The sequence below is a fragment of the Glycine soja genome, chromosome 1, assembly GCF_004193775.1.
Source record: "Glycine soja cultivar W05 chromosome 1, ASM419377v2, whole genome shotgun sequence".
Taxonomy (NCBI): domain Eukaryota; kingdom Viridiplantae; phylum Streptophyta; class Magnoliopsida; order Fabales; family Fabaceae; genus Glycine; species Glycine soja.
The window spans coordinates 6,119,562-6,135,153 of NC_041002.1; the positions used below are offsets into that span (position 1 = coordinate 6,119,562).

Genomic DNA, 15,592 nt, shown 5'->3' on the forward strand with positions numbered 1-15,592 from the left:
TAAAAAGATGGAATATTTAATGTTGTTATTAATAGTGTCTCCATTTTAATTTTAAAAATAATATATATATAATATTAACTTTATTTGTTTACTGGCAATATTATGTCACAAAACCTTGAAGTGCTTATGGATTTACAAGTTCAAAGAAAATGCTTTCATTTCATCCGTTTCGTGTCCTAGACCAAAAATCCCTAGAATGCTAGCTAGCACTGAACCAAATTAAATACAAGCAAATTAAACTAATATATACGACTATGAAAATGAAATTAAATACATATAACAAACATACACGACTCATTCAAATGATTAGTTTATCTAACTTCTACTTAATCTATCATTAACTAGCAATTTTCTGACGAAACAAACACAAGGATTTGTACTTTTATAAAAGGGTGATCCTCAGCCACAATCTTATTAAATACATGCGCGTGCACATGCCAACCTTCTGAACACGTCATTTCCAATTCTATCGATCAACACCGCCGTTATCATTTTGGATAAGCAACACAAGGTGCCACCAATCACGAATTAAATTAATAATAATTGATTTGAAAACTCGTTTCTGCTTCAATTATTGACTCGCATGCAGTCATCATTTGCCAATTGTATATCCTTTTGGTCAAAATAAATAATCATCGGGATGATGTGCACGATGGAAACTGGTGGCTTAACCTTATTTGGCTTCAAATGATACCCAAGCATGATCTAAGCCTCTAGTTTGAATTTGAACTGTATAAGAATAAGGAATGTAATTCCATGTTTTTGAATTTAAATTGGGAGCTAATACTTGTACGTTTACATAAAGATAAATGTTAACAATAAGGCTTTTTTTTTTATTCCATAAAGTTTTATATTGGTCCCACAAAATAACTTGAGCGTAATTCATTAATGGGACTCATGTACAATTTCACTCAATAATATAAAAAGTCTTGAGAAAAGTGTGTTATTACTTAATGGTATTTCTAATTTCTTACAACAAGTATATATACACAATTTCTGTGGGAGCTATCTGATTGGAAACCACTGAAAGTTCATTGGGTGATGTAATATATATATCTACAAAGAATCTTCAGGATTATTTAATTGGTGACGCTTATCGTCATGTCCAAATAATTCAATTTCATTTTTATTTTATTTTTTGGTATTATCCTCTTTGATCATACACTTGGTTCACAAATATGGTGGGGTTGATGGTGCTATTCTGTTTCACCTGGTACTTCCCTGAATCTGTTGCATAAGGGATTTCAACCAGCTGTGGTTTTACGAACGGGTCTATTCCACCATTGGCAGTGTTAATTTGAAAATCAAAGGTTGAATTGTATGAGGCATCAGGTAATATATGTGATATTGGACCCAAGTAATCCATTTCCAAAAGATGAGTAAGGGAACTAGTCCTTGGAAATTTCACCAATTCTTGTTCACTGTTATTGTTTGCTGGTGTAAGGTTGATTTGGGCTATTGGGTAGTCCTCTTTTGCCTCCATTGATTTTCCAATATTCTTCTTCTTGTAAATCCTACACAAGACCCAGTCATCTAGCTGATGACATATATCCAAGTACAGGGCAAGGTCAAATAATAAAAATAAATAAATAAATAGCAAACTATAGAGTAATTTCAAACCGTTAAAATATAAAATATATAATAACTAAAGAGTTTTGTCTACCTGATAAAAAAAAAATTTCGTTGCAATAGTCTTACCTAATTTGAAGATAATTATTTCTATTAGAAAATATATGTGATTTCGTACCCAAAATATATAGCAATTAATAAGGCAAAGGCTTACCCTCATGGATCCAACTTGTCTATTGGCTTGTCTTCTTGATCCAATTAATCTATACTCATGCATAATCCAATCTGTCTTGAGACCCTTTGGTGGCTTACCCTTGTAAAAAACCAAAGCCTTCTTCACCCCTACATGCTTAGACCCACTATAGATTGCTTTATCTGTCCCAGTGGCCTTCCAATACCCAGACACGGTTGCTCTATTAGGCCTCACCCCATTTGGATACTTCCTCTCTCGTGGGCTAAAGAAGTACCACTCCTTTTCTCCAAAGTCTGTTTTATCTGTATTTCATGAGCAATCAACATGTAAGAACAAGTGAAACATGCACATGAAACATATTATAAGGTTCAACATATTCAAATATAGACAATATTCACACAGGTTTTATTTTTTTTTTTATCTGTCAAAAATAAAAGAACTGTGTCACGGTATTTGCAATATAACTCACGCATTCTAGTCAACCAAGTGAGTTAAATTTCTTTATAAGCACAAAGGTTTGATTACCAGGTAATTCCCATGGATCAAACTTATAGATATCCACTTCTGGAATGATTGATGCAGGGCATGGCCTTGATGAGGCTTGGTTGCAAAGGTAGTACACAATTAGTTCCTCATCAGTGGGGTGAAACCTGAAGCCAGGTGGGAGTACAGAGCTTGTTCTATTCTCCATTGAGTTAAAATGAAAATCAAAACAAGTTTGAATGGGAAACTATATGGAACAGTTTTCTATTGGCTTCTTTTGCTAGTTATGGGGACTAGAGAAGGGAAAGGATTTTTTTGTAAGGAGAAAATTGAAAGCAAGGCTTACAGAGAAATCAAGGTGTTTGAAATGTTTACAATGAAGTGGATGCCCCTTTTATCTTGGATGTTTCTTGTCGTTTGTGTGGAGTAGTTGCATGGCTTTCATTGGTTTCTAAGATGACTTTTCTAAACCCTAGTATATGCGTCATCTGACCCATAATGCACGAGATTCCTTATCTATAACAATATCATATAATATCGGTATAACGGTAAGAAATCATAATAATATTTTAGATAAATAATCATTTTTAATATTTAAATGTGTAAAACATTGAAAAATTTATCTCTAAAAATAAAATTTTAAATTTTAGTTCTCGATACACAAATCTATTTATCCTAATATTTTTCAAGAATTTATATTTAATTTTCATTGTATATGTAAAATATTTATTAATAGATAATATATAAATATTTCTACAAGTATTTTCTTGAACCTTTGAGATTTACTTATAACTCACCTAAATTTTTATTAATAAAAAAATATATTTATGTATATATATCATATAACATTTTTACGTGAATAATATATATATATATATATGATTATTTTAAAAAATTATTAAGAATGATTTATATTTGATTGATGATATAAATTTTTTTACCATTAAGCATTTAGATAATTAATTGAGACGAAATCACACAAACTTCTCCTTTTTTTTTATCATTTACAGGAATTAAGTTGATATTTTTAAAATAATTAAGGAGTGTAAGTGTAATATATTAAGAGTATCAGTATAATATTTTTCAAATCATTAATAAAGTTAGTATAAGGATAAAAAATCAAAAAGAATTTGTGTAATTTAAAAATTTTTAGGAGTTATTAGTGTAATTACTATAAGAATAATAATTCAAGATTATATACTAATAGTATATAACTTATTAAACTTGCAAACATTTTTTTCTTTTATATTCTATTTTATGTATAATTTTTATACAAAATTTTATATGAATACAATTTCTCATCATACACCAATGAGGGTCCATAACTCCACCTATATATCTGTTCACTGACTTTTTCCTTTTTTTTTTTAATTAGATATGATACAACACAAGCACTTCTTTATCTACGCTGGATTGCACTCCATATTCTGTGTACGGATATTATTGGAATATATTCCAGATATACAAAGTTTCACATAACCATGATGTCTGCAGCCAGTTTTCTAAATTTTAGGATCACTAACATGTCACTATTTGATATGGAGTGATGTTCAAAGAAGCAAATAAAGAAGTGGAAAAATCACTAAACTTTATTTTTCCTTTAAATTGACTCCTTCCTATTGCTTATTATTTGCTTTTGGGTCCAACTTCGAAGCAAGTGACTACAAAAGATTTGTTCTTTTAAGGAATTTCCCTGTTGCATTAACTGCATTTTGTACAAGTTTTATTTACTACGCAACAATGAAAAATAAACGCTATTTATGATGCACCTTTCTTGAAGAAAAATGACTGCTTTAATTTTCATCATACATCAAGTTACCATAGCACTAAACTAAAACAACCTATTTCTCAATATTGTGTATAAAAAAAACTTGGAAATATGCTCGAACATACAAAATTTGAGTTCATTGACCAAAACTGCAGTCGAAAGCAACGCTTAATTTAGCCAAATCTGTTTTATTTTGTAATTTTTATTTAATTTTTGTCAAACAGAATAAAATCACTTGTTTGGTACAATAATTCGTACAGGAATTCATCGTAGAAATTGGATAGTACACTAGTTATACGACCCTGAAAACTATAATTATCCAAAGAAATCAAATTTGATTTTATAATTTTTACATTCAAAATGTAAGATAAAAGGTGTTCAAAAACACATATTACAATCTATTTTATATTTAAATTATATTATAAACAGATGGCATATTAAAAAAGTGTACATGTTGATGAGTTTTTGAAGTAAAAAAAAATTCTTTAATAGTGTGAAGACTCTACGTGTATATACATATTGAGACTGACCTCTGTTCGTCAATAACTTTGACAAGTCAAAAAATAAGAATAGAGAAGTGATATTGAGATTATTTCAACGAGCAGCCTAAGACTTTATTTATAACACGCTAAGGATATTAAATTTCTGATGAAATCAAAATTATTATTGATAGTATCCTTTTTTTAAGCTATATTATTTTTTGTTACCTTTTATTGCTAACCATTTAACAATTAAAATTGAAATAATAATTGATCAAGTCAAACTTGTATCTAGCCGTCTTTTCAACCATAATTCCAAATACAAAATCATACATGTTTGTTTTTCTTCTTTTACCAAATCTTTATTCATATTATTTATATTTTCAGTACTAGCAAAAATATAATAATATTCCACCTTTTTGAAATCAATTAATCATTTGATCATATTAAATTCTCTAATTTAATTAATCATCAAATATTTAAATAATTTCTTTAACAGAGATTAGAACACTCGTTTGTGTGTGACCTCGTAGGTTTAATACTAAGTCGGTAATATATTAATCAAATTAATATACTAATCAAGGTAGGCGTCTAACAACACTCCTTAACGTCCGGATAGCATTAAGTAGCATTTTACTTTCAAGAACCAGTAGAAGAGTAGTGTAATAATTTCTTCCATCTTTACAACTCTGGGTTAACTCTAGAATATGGTATTATTGTCAAACCTTTTTGAGTTAACTCATAATGACTTAAGAAACTCATTTCTTCTCTCATTTAATTTTTTGGCCAGGATATAATTTTATTCATAAAACTCAAACTCATTACCAAGAGTTGATGGATTCCTTCTTGATTAATCATTAATTCTACAGGTATTTAATCATATCCAATATCCATTCAACAAATGCTCTAAAGCATTAGGTGTCCGGAATCAAAATACAACAAATAACATGTTAACTACTATGACAATCTCAGGTCAAAGAAAACTATTATATTTCTTCTTGAGAATTTTTTATTGACAGTTTATGATAAATTTTAATCATTAGAAAATTTTAATTGAGTTAGTTCAATGATTACATCAAGCAGAAGCAAATCGGAGTATATGGAATGTAAGTTCAACAAAAGAAGGAGGGTTTCTAACTCAGAGGTGAAAATAGGAGACCATATTATCCCTCAAGTCACACGGTTTAAATATCTTGGGTCTGTAATACAGGATGATGGGGAAATTGAAGGGGATGTGAATCATCGCATTCAAGCAGGATGGATGAAATGGAGAAAAGCATCGGGGGTGTTATGTGATGCAAAGGTACCGATCAAGCTAAAGGGAAAGTTTTATCGGACTGCGGTAAGACCGGCGATTTTGTACGGAACAGAATGTTGGGCGGTCAAGAGCCAACATGAGAATAAAGTAGGTGTAGCGGAGATGAGGATGTTGCGGTGGATGTGTGGTAAGACTCGATAGGATAAAATTAGAAACGAAGCTATTAGAGAGAGGGTTGGAGTAGCGCCTATTGTAGAGAAGATGGTGGAAAATAGACTTAGGTGGTTTGGGCATGTAGAGAGAAGACCGGTAGACTCTGTAGTGAGGAGAGTAGACCAGATGGAGAGAAGACAAACAATTCGAGGCAGAGGAAGACCCAAAAAGACTATAAGAGAGGTTATCAAAAAGGATCTCGAAATGAATGGTTTGGATAGAAGTATGGTACTTGATAGAACATTATGGCGGAAGTTGATCCATGTAGCCGACCCCACCTAGTGGGATAAGGCGTTGTTGTTGTTGTTGTTGTAGTTCAATGATTACATCAACATGTGACTCATCTATATATGCAAAATTTTCAATAATCTTATGATCAAGAACTGTTTAGATTAAAATTAGAACATACTTGTTTCTCATTATCATAATCTCTATTATAATAACAAGTCTTTAATTTTAATCAATGACATTATCAAATGGACCATTTAATCAAATAGTGAAATATGACAATGAAAATAAAATAATATTTTATTATTAAAATTAGAATTGATTACATGATGACTTGGATCATGGACATACAAATTTATTCCCAACAATCTCCCACTTGCCTAGAGCCAATCATTCACGAACTTCATTCCTAATTCTCATTTGTGCTTGTCAAACTATTTTATGTCAAGCGCCTTGGTGAAGGGATCTGTTGCATTCTCCTTTCCATCTACCTTTCCAATCTTAACGTCACCACGTTCTATTATCTCTTTAATCAAGTGATACCTTCGCAAAATATGTTTAGACTTCTGGTGTGATCTTGGTTCCTTTACTTCAGCAATAGCCCCATTATTGTCGCACAATAATGGGACTGACTCTTCTATTGAAGGAACCACACCAAGTTCAAATATGAACTTTTTTATCCAAACAGCTTCTTTAGCGGCTTCACTTGCCGCTATATATTCTACTTCAATAGTTGAATCTGCTATCATAACTTGCTTGGAACTTTTCCAACTTACTGCACCACTATTTAAAGTGAAAACATATCCTGAAATGGATTTGCTATCATCTTTTTCTGATGCAAAGTTTGCATCAATATAACCCTTCAGTTTCAATTCAGAGTCTCCATAAATGAGGAATTGGTCTTTAGTTCTTCTTAAGTACTTAAGTATGGTCTTAACCATTTTCCAATGTTCCTCACCAGGGTTTGCTTGATATCGACTAGTTACACCTAGTGCATAAGCGACATCAGGACGTGTACAAGTCATGGTGTACATGATAGCTCCTACTGCACTAGCATATGGTACTTTACTCATGCGTTCTCTTTCTTCAGGAGTTGTTGGACAATTCTCCCCACTAAGAGTAATTCCAACACCTACAGGCAAATAGCCTCGTTTGGAATTATCCATGTTATATCTCTTTAAGATAGTATCAATGTACATAGATTGGGAGAGTCCAAGCAACCTTTTAGATCTATCTCTATAAATCTTTATACCTAGAATATAGACTGCTTCTCCCAAATCCTTCATGGAGAATTGTTCTGATAGCCAAATCTTTGTGCCTTGCAAATTGCAATGTTGGTATGTCATTTCCAATTAGTAATATGTCATCTACATATAACACTAAGAAAATAATTGCACTCCCACTGACCTTTTGGTAAACACATGGCTCTTCCTCACATTTAACAAACTCGAACTTTTCGATTGTCTTATTAAGAATGTTCCAACTTCTAGAAGCTTGTTTCAATCCATATATAGATCGTTGCAACTTGCAAACTTCATTACAACCAGCCAATAATGTGAATCCTTCAGGTTGTGTCATGTATACTTCCTCTTTCAACTCACCATTAAGGAAAGTTTTTTTCACATCCACTTGTCATATCTCATAATCATAGTATGCTGCTATGGCAAGTAGAATCCGAATTGACTTGAGCATTGCCACAGGAGAAAATGTTTCGTCATAATCTATTCCTTCCTGTTGACGATATCCTTTAGCAACAAGGCGAGCTTTATAGGTCTCGACCTTTCCATCTGCTTCAATCTTTTTTCTTGTAAACCCATTTACAACAATTGGTTTTATATCCTTTGAAGCTTCAACTAAAGTCCATACTTTGTTGATCTTCATTGATTCTATTTCAGATTCCATGGTTTTTTGCCATTTATTGCAATCTAAGCTTCTCATGGCCTCTTTATAGCTCTTAGGGTCATCATCATTATGATAAACCTCATTTGACATGTCATCTTTCACCATTAAATTTAATTTATCAGGTGCATGATGCATTCGAGTAGATCTTCTAAGAGGTTCTTGTGTTGGGTTCAAAGGTTGCTGCAATTGTTCTAAGATTGGTTCATTAACTTCTTCTTGAACAACGACTTGTTCTTAAACAATAGCTGGTTCTTGAGCCATAATCGTTTGAGTTGAAGAGCTATGTCCTAATTTCAAAACATCAAAGAAAGGCTTCTCAGTTTCCATCTCTTGTTCTTGAGTTATGCTATATCATTGGTGACTTGAGTCTCATCAAGCTCAATTTCTTTACCATGGTTTCCTTCTACAAGAAACTCTCTTTCCAAAAAGGTTGCTCCTCTTGCCACAAACACTTTATGGTTAGAAGGTTGGTAGAAATAATATCCCATTGTTTCTTTAGGATAACCAATGAATCTACACTTATCAGACCTTGCCTCAAGTTTATCTATTTGCAATCTTTTAACATAAGCAGGGCAACCCTAGACCTTGATGTGTTTAAGACTTGGTTTCTTTCCTTTCCATATCTCATATGGAGTTGTAGAGACTGCTTTTGTAGGAACTTTATTTAGCAAGTAGGCTGCTGCTTCTAAAGCATATCCCCATAAGTTTAATGGAAGATCGATGAACCCCATCATGGATCTAACCATATCTAGTAAGGTTCAATTTCTTCTTTCAGATACATCATTGCGTTGTGGTGTTCCCGGAGGTTTCCACTGAGAGAAAATCCCATTCTCCTTTAGATAGTCAATAAAGTTATCACTGAGATATTCTCCTCTTCTATCAGATCTAAGCATTTTGATGCTTTTACTAGTTTGCTTTTCTACTTCACTATGAAATCTTTTAAACATTTCAAATGATTCAGATTTATGTTTCATAAGATACAAAAATTCATATCTAGACATATCATCAGAGAAGGTGATAAAATAAGAATATCCTCCTTTGGCTTGAATCTTCATGGGCCCATAAACATCTGCATGAATTAGTTCTAATAACTCATAAGCTCTTTCTCCACTTCCAATAAATGGAGATTTAGTCATTTTTCCTTTGAGATAAGATTCACAAGTTTCATATGATTCATAATCATAATTATCAAGGTAACCTTCCTTGTGAAACTTGTTAATTCTTTTCTCGCCAATGTGACCTAGCCTACAATGCCAAAGATATGTTTTATTTACTTGATTATCTCTTTTTCTTTTGAAACTAGAAGAAACATGCATAATCGAGTTATGATTCACATCGAGTAAGACATAGATGCCGCATTGGAGATAACCATTCACATATAAATCATCATCGTGATAAATTGAACAAATGTTATTATTAAAGATAATGCGAAAACCTCGCTTGTCCAACATGGAAATTGAAATAATTTTGAAATAAATTTCAGAACATAATAACAATCTTCTAATACTAGTACTTTGCCAGTAGACATTATAAAAGAAATTGATCCTAAAGCTAAGGCGGCAACATTTGCTCCATTCCCTACTTGTAGATTTATTTCTCCTTTCTTCAATCATCTAGTTATTTGTAGTCCCTGCAACGTATTGCAAATATTAAAACTACTGCCTGTATCTAATACCCACATTGAAGAATCAGTGACAGTTAAAGAAATCATGAAAACATTTTTTATTAATGTCTTACCTTGTTTCTTGTTTTTCAAAGAATCAAGATACTTCTTGCAATTTCTCTTCCAGTGACCTTTCTCCTTACAGAAGAAACATTCAACATCAGTTTGGTCAATCTTGTTCCTTTTGTTCTTGGGTTTGGTCATACCACCCTTAGGTCCAAGATCTTCCTTTTTGGTACTTTGTCTTTCTTCTTGGAGCTCTTGCCAACTACCATGACAGTTCCTTTCTTCTCAGAAGCAATTTGATTCTCATAATCAATTAGCAGATTAAGCATCTCATGCAAGTCACAACTCATCTTATTCATGTTGAAATTCACAATAAATTGTGAAAATGAATCAAAAAGTGATTGCATAATCAAATCTTGAGAAAGATCTTTCCCAAGAGTGCATCCCAACTTCTCAAGTTGTTCTATGAGATCAATCATCTTAAGAACATGGGGTCCAACCTTTTCATTTGCAACAAGTGAGGATCTAAACAGGGCCTTAGATAATTGAAATCTAGTCGTCCTGCTTTGACCACCATACATCTTCTTAAGATGTTCGACGATCTCATATGGGTCTATGTCTTGATGTTGCCTCTGGAGTTCTGAACTCATTGATGCCAAGATAATGCACTTAGTAGTAAGGCACTCAACTAGGTATTTTTGAAAAACCTTGGTTGCTTCAACATCACTCAGATCAGGTGCTTCCATGGGAGGCTTATCAATAGTGTCAATAAGCTTCTCATGCACGAGAACAATTCTCAAGTTGCGATACCAATCATCAAGTCGTTCCTTATGATTAAACAATTTATTATGTAAGATAAATCAGATGAGAAACCTATTTATCATTTAGATATATAACAATTATATAATTACGCACATAGCATATATAAAAAAAAATTCTCTCAAATAATTGAACAAGATACAGTGCTTGAAGCGCATACCTCTTTTATATCACATATCCTAATGGCTGTCTTTCCATTAAATTAATATCCAGCAATTTGAAAATAAAAGAATTAATAACAAATTGCTCAAAATTGAAGGAAAGGTTTAATCTTTTAAAAGGAATCCAAATAAAATAAAAAAATCTTTATTCTCCTTTATATAAAAATACCAACGTATATGATATGGAACACCTCCAGCAAATCAAGCACCGTATTAACAAACCAATTGCAAACATTCCACAGATTCAAAACAACATCCATGTAACAAGATTACAAATTGCACAAAAAAATTTAATTTGATTTGATAATGTAATCATGCAATCATAACAAGCAACATTACGTGTAAGTAAATAAAAATTGAAACTTTTTTCAAATTTTTGTTAAATATAATTTAAATACAAAAGATCCATGGCTCTAACATCAATTGTAAGATAAAAGGTGTTCAAAAACACACATTGCGGAATAAAAGGATCTATTTTATATTTAAATTATATTATAAACATATGACATATTAAAAAGCGTACCTGTTGATGAGCTCTTGAAGCAAAAAAAATTATTCAATAATGTGAAGACTCTACGTGTATCCACACTGAAACTAATCTCTATTCATCAACAACTTTGACAAGTGAAAAAATAAGAATAGAGAAGTGATATTGTGATTATTTCAACGTGCAGCCTAAGACTATTTATATCACGCTAAAGATACCAAATTTCTAATCAAATCAAAATCATTATTGATAGTATCCTTTTTTTAAGCTATATTATTTCTTGTTACCTTTTATTGGTAACCATTTAACAATTAAAATTAAAATAATAATTGACCAAGTCAAACTTGTTCTAGCCGTCTTTTCAACCCAAATTCCAAATACAAAATCATACATATTTGTTTATCTTCTTTCATCAAATCTTTCATATTATTTATATTTTCAGTACTAGCAAAAATATAATAATATTCTACCTTTTTGAAATCAATTAATCATTTGATCATATTAAATTCTCTAATTTAATTAATCATCAAATATTAAAATAATTTCTTTAACAGAGATTAGAACACTCATTTTTGTGTGACCCTGTAGGTTCAATACTAAGTCGATAATATATTAATCAAATTAATATATTAATCAAGGTAGGCGTCTAGTAACACTTCTTAACGTCCGGATAGCATGAAGTAACATTTTACTTTCAAGAACCATTAGAAAAGTAGTGTAATAATTTCTTCCACTTTTATAACTCTGGGTTAATTCTAGAGTATGATATTACTGTTAAATCCTTTTGAGTTAACTCATAATGACTTAAGAAATTCATTTTTTCTTTCATTTAATTTTCTAGCCAGGATATAATTTTATTCATAGAACTCAAACTCATTACCAAGAGTTGATTCTTGATTAATCATTAATTCTACATGTATTTAATCATATCCAATGTCCATTCAACAAGTGCTCTAAAGCATTAGGTGTCCAAAATCAAAATACAACAAATAACATGTTAATTACTATGACAATCTCAGGTCAAAAAAAACTATTATACATCTTCATGAGAATTTTCTATTGATAGTTTATCATAAATTTTAACCATTAGAAAATTTCAATTGAGTCAGTTCAATGATCATATCAACATGTGACTCATCTATATATGCAAATTAATAAATGATATCTATTAATATTTATTCAATAAATACTATCACATATATATTAATCTATCCAGATTATTGATATCTTATTTACAATAATCTTATGATAAAAAATGTTTTAGATTAAAATTAGAACAAACTTGTTTCTCATTATTATAATCTCTATTATAATAACAAGTCTTTAATTTTAATTAATGACATTATCAAATGGATCATTTAATCAAATAGTGAAATATGACATTAAAAATAAAATAATACTTTATTATTAAAATTAGAATTGATTACATGATGACTTGGATCGTGAGCATATAAATTTATTTCAAACCGCCTATTTCTCAATATTGTGTATAAAAAAAAATTGGAAATATGCTCGAACATACAAAATTTGTCTTACAAGTTCATTGACCAAAACTGCAGTCGAAAGCAACGCTTGATTTAACCAAATCTGTTTTATTTTGTAATTTTTATTTAATTTTTTTCAAACTGAATAAAATCACTTGTTTGGTACAATAATTCGTACTGGAATTCATCCTAGAAATTGGATAGTACACTAGTTATATACGATCCTGAAAACTTTAATTATCCAAAGAAGTCAAATTTGATTTAGTAATTTTTACGTTCAAAAGAGATCTAATTTTTTGTCAATTGATTGGAAATAATTTTGATGGGAAAATATAAAACAATTGAATTCATCCTAGAAATTGGATAGTACACTAGTTATATACGATCCTGAAAACTTTAATTATCCAAAGAAGTCAAATTTGATTTAGTAATTTTTACGTTCAAAAGTGATCTAATTTTTTGTCAATTGATTGGAAATAATTTTGATGGGAAAATATAAAACAATTGAAACAAATATAAATTCATAGTATATTTGAAAATGATTAAATGTGGATGCATGAATAGCCATTTTAAAAATTATTTAAATATTATTAAAAAAAAAGAGAGTAGATAAACGCGTATTAAACTTGTATGGAAAAGCATATGATAGTCACTTCTATTATGAATGAAATTCGGCAAATCAGCAATTATGCAATTTCTTTTCAAAAGATGTTTGGGATATGAGAATGACTGAATGAGACATGAGCCTCATACGTGTTCACCACCTTGCATGTAAAAAAAACAACAAATAAGTCAGAGAGAGCAATAATTTGTTCACTCAATACTATATAATTTCTTTACGTTGGTTTGGCATGAATGAAGGTGGAGAAAGTATGGAGTCTTCCAATGGAGCTTTTCCAAAACCATAATAAGAAAATATCTACAATGCTAGAATTCTTTGTGTTTTTAAGATAAACTTGGAACTCATATTCGTTGTGTTGCGTGTTTCATTGAATTTTGTAAATTATTCCCTAGTGTTTGAAGTCTTCGTTTTAGAAGTTAGACCATGCTATGCTTGAATGTGATAAATAATGATTGAAGAAAAAAAAAGTCAAAATTATTTTAACTTTAATTTGAAAGATATATTTCTTACATATCATTTTTTTATATTATTTGAACCATTTGTTTTAAGCCAAAATAAATATTAAAATATATATTTCTTCTTGTAATGCCTCAAAAAGATGTAATAGAAATAATATTATTGTTTATTTTTCTTGAATGATATAGGATGAATGAAAAATTGCTTTTGTGGTGCATTTGAACGTTGAAATGAAGGTTTTTCTATTTAAATAATATTTTTAATTCAAAAACAAATAACAGAAATATATATATATATATATATATATATATATATATATATATATATATATATATATGAGAATGATCTTTTAATTCTACACACGAAATATACAGGTTGAAAGAGTTAAAAACAAAATATATTATTAGGATAAAAATTCATTTCATTATAACACAAAAAACATTAATTACATTAGAAACATTTTTTTTCTTTTCTTAACAAGTACGATTTATAACATGATAGCAAACAATTTATATTTATTTATATAATAACTGTATTTCCTATAAATTTTGTATTTACTTTCCTGTTATTATATAAATAAATATAAATAAAATATTAAATATATTTAGTGTTTAAAAAATATTTAAAATGGTTTCACCTACTGAGGAATAGATTCAAAATTATTGTAAATATTATATTATTAATGTGGCAAGTGCCCAAAATTCTTCGTGAAGTAGTTAGCCAAGGTAGCTATCACTATCAGTGTCACTTACCAAGGTGATGCGTGTCCTGCCAAAAGGGTAGGTTTGAACTTTGAAAGTGAGAAGATAAGGACTAACTTATAAAAGAGAATAACTTAACAGAAATAATAAGCTTAAATAATCACTTTTTATCTCTAAATGTGTAATTCATTAATAAATATATTCTTGAAAGATGAAAATATAAAATTTAGTTTTTGAAAGTGTAAAAAGTGTGACAAATATATTCGGTCGTTAACTTTTGTCCGTCAGTGTTAATAAAATAACCTATATGACACAGAAAGACAAATTTATCATTAAAATGATTGTTAACATGATCATGTTAGATTAGACAAAAATGTTAATAAGATATCATTTTTTGACATAAATGTCAGTAATTTTTATTGAAAAAGAATGTAAGTGATTTTGTTTTGACTTAAATGTTAGTATGTTTTATTAGACCAAAATATCAATAAGTTATTATTATTGGACGAAAATATCAATAATTTTTTATTAGACCTAAATATCAGTATATTTCTATTGGACTAATTTCTTAGACCCAAAATTTTATTTCATTTAAGGGTAAAACATAATTTTATGATAAATTTTCGCAATTTTTTATCATTACAAGCATAACATTACAATAATCACTTAAAAAATATATTGGCAAATATAATTTAAAACAAACATAATAATAATGATAATATTAATTTTCAACCATAATTTGTCTGTCACAATAAAAATTATCCAAAATAAACATTATAACAATGTACCAATCATTGCAAATTCTTTCAAATTATATTAATTAGTCAAAATCTACTATAAATAAAAGATAAATACATCTCATATTTTATTTCTTCAAATCTTGGCTATTTTATTAATATTGATGAACGAAAGTTAACGGCCGAATATATTTGTTGCACTTTTTACACTTTTAGGAACTAAATTTTGTATTTTCATCTTTTAGGGACACATTTGTCAACGAATTACATATTCAGGAACAAAAGTGACTATTTATCCTATTCTTACTACTAAAGAGGGGGAAGACAAAAAGTCAATAAAATATTTTATAACAAATATGTCTC

General features: G+C 29.7%; 1 protein-coding gene across 2 annotated transcripts; it reads right to left on the reverse strand.

Annotated features, from left to right (window-relative positions):
- Positions 1-918: 918 nt before the first annotated feature.
- On the reverse strand, positions 919-2,621 carry LOC114411481 (NAC domain-containing protein 2-like). 2 transcript variants are annotated; one of them, XM_028375149.1, is made up of 3 exons: positions 2,288-2,621; positions 1,784-2,064; positions 919-1,537 (listed from the first exon to the last, which is right to left on the reverse strand). In XM_028375149.1, exons 1-3 carry the CDS (start codon positions 2,451-2,453, stop codon positions 1,145-1,147), a joined length of 840 nt encoding a protein of 279 aa, XP_028230950.1. In that variant the 5' UTR covers positions 2,454-2,621; the 3' UTR covers positions 919-1,144. The 2 variants fall into 2 exon arrangements, with proteins under 2 accessions (XP_028230950.1, XP_028230954.1); XM_028375153.1 differs by having other exon boundaries at positions 1,214-1,514.
- Positions 2,622-15,592: the final 12,971 nt, after the last annotated feature.

Excerpts from the sequence above, each read along its gene's own strand:
- LOC114411481 (XM_028375149.1), bottom strand. The coding sequence starts at position 2,453 with ATGGAGAATAGAACAAGCTCTGTACTCCCACCTGGCTTCAGGTTTCAC. Across the intron at positions 2,065-2,287 it reads TGATCCATGGGAATTACCTG|ATAAAACAGACTTTGGAGAA; the intron begins GTAATCAAACCT and ends CATGAAATACAG. Across the intron at positions 1,538-1,783 it reads GACAAGTTGGATCCATGAGG|CTAGATGACTGGGTCTTGTG; the intron begins GTAAGCCTTTGC and ends ATATGTCATCAG.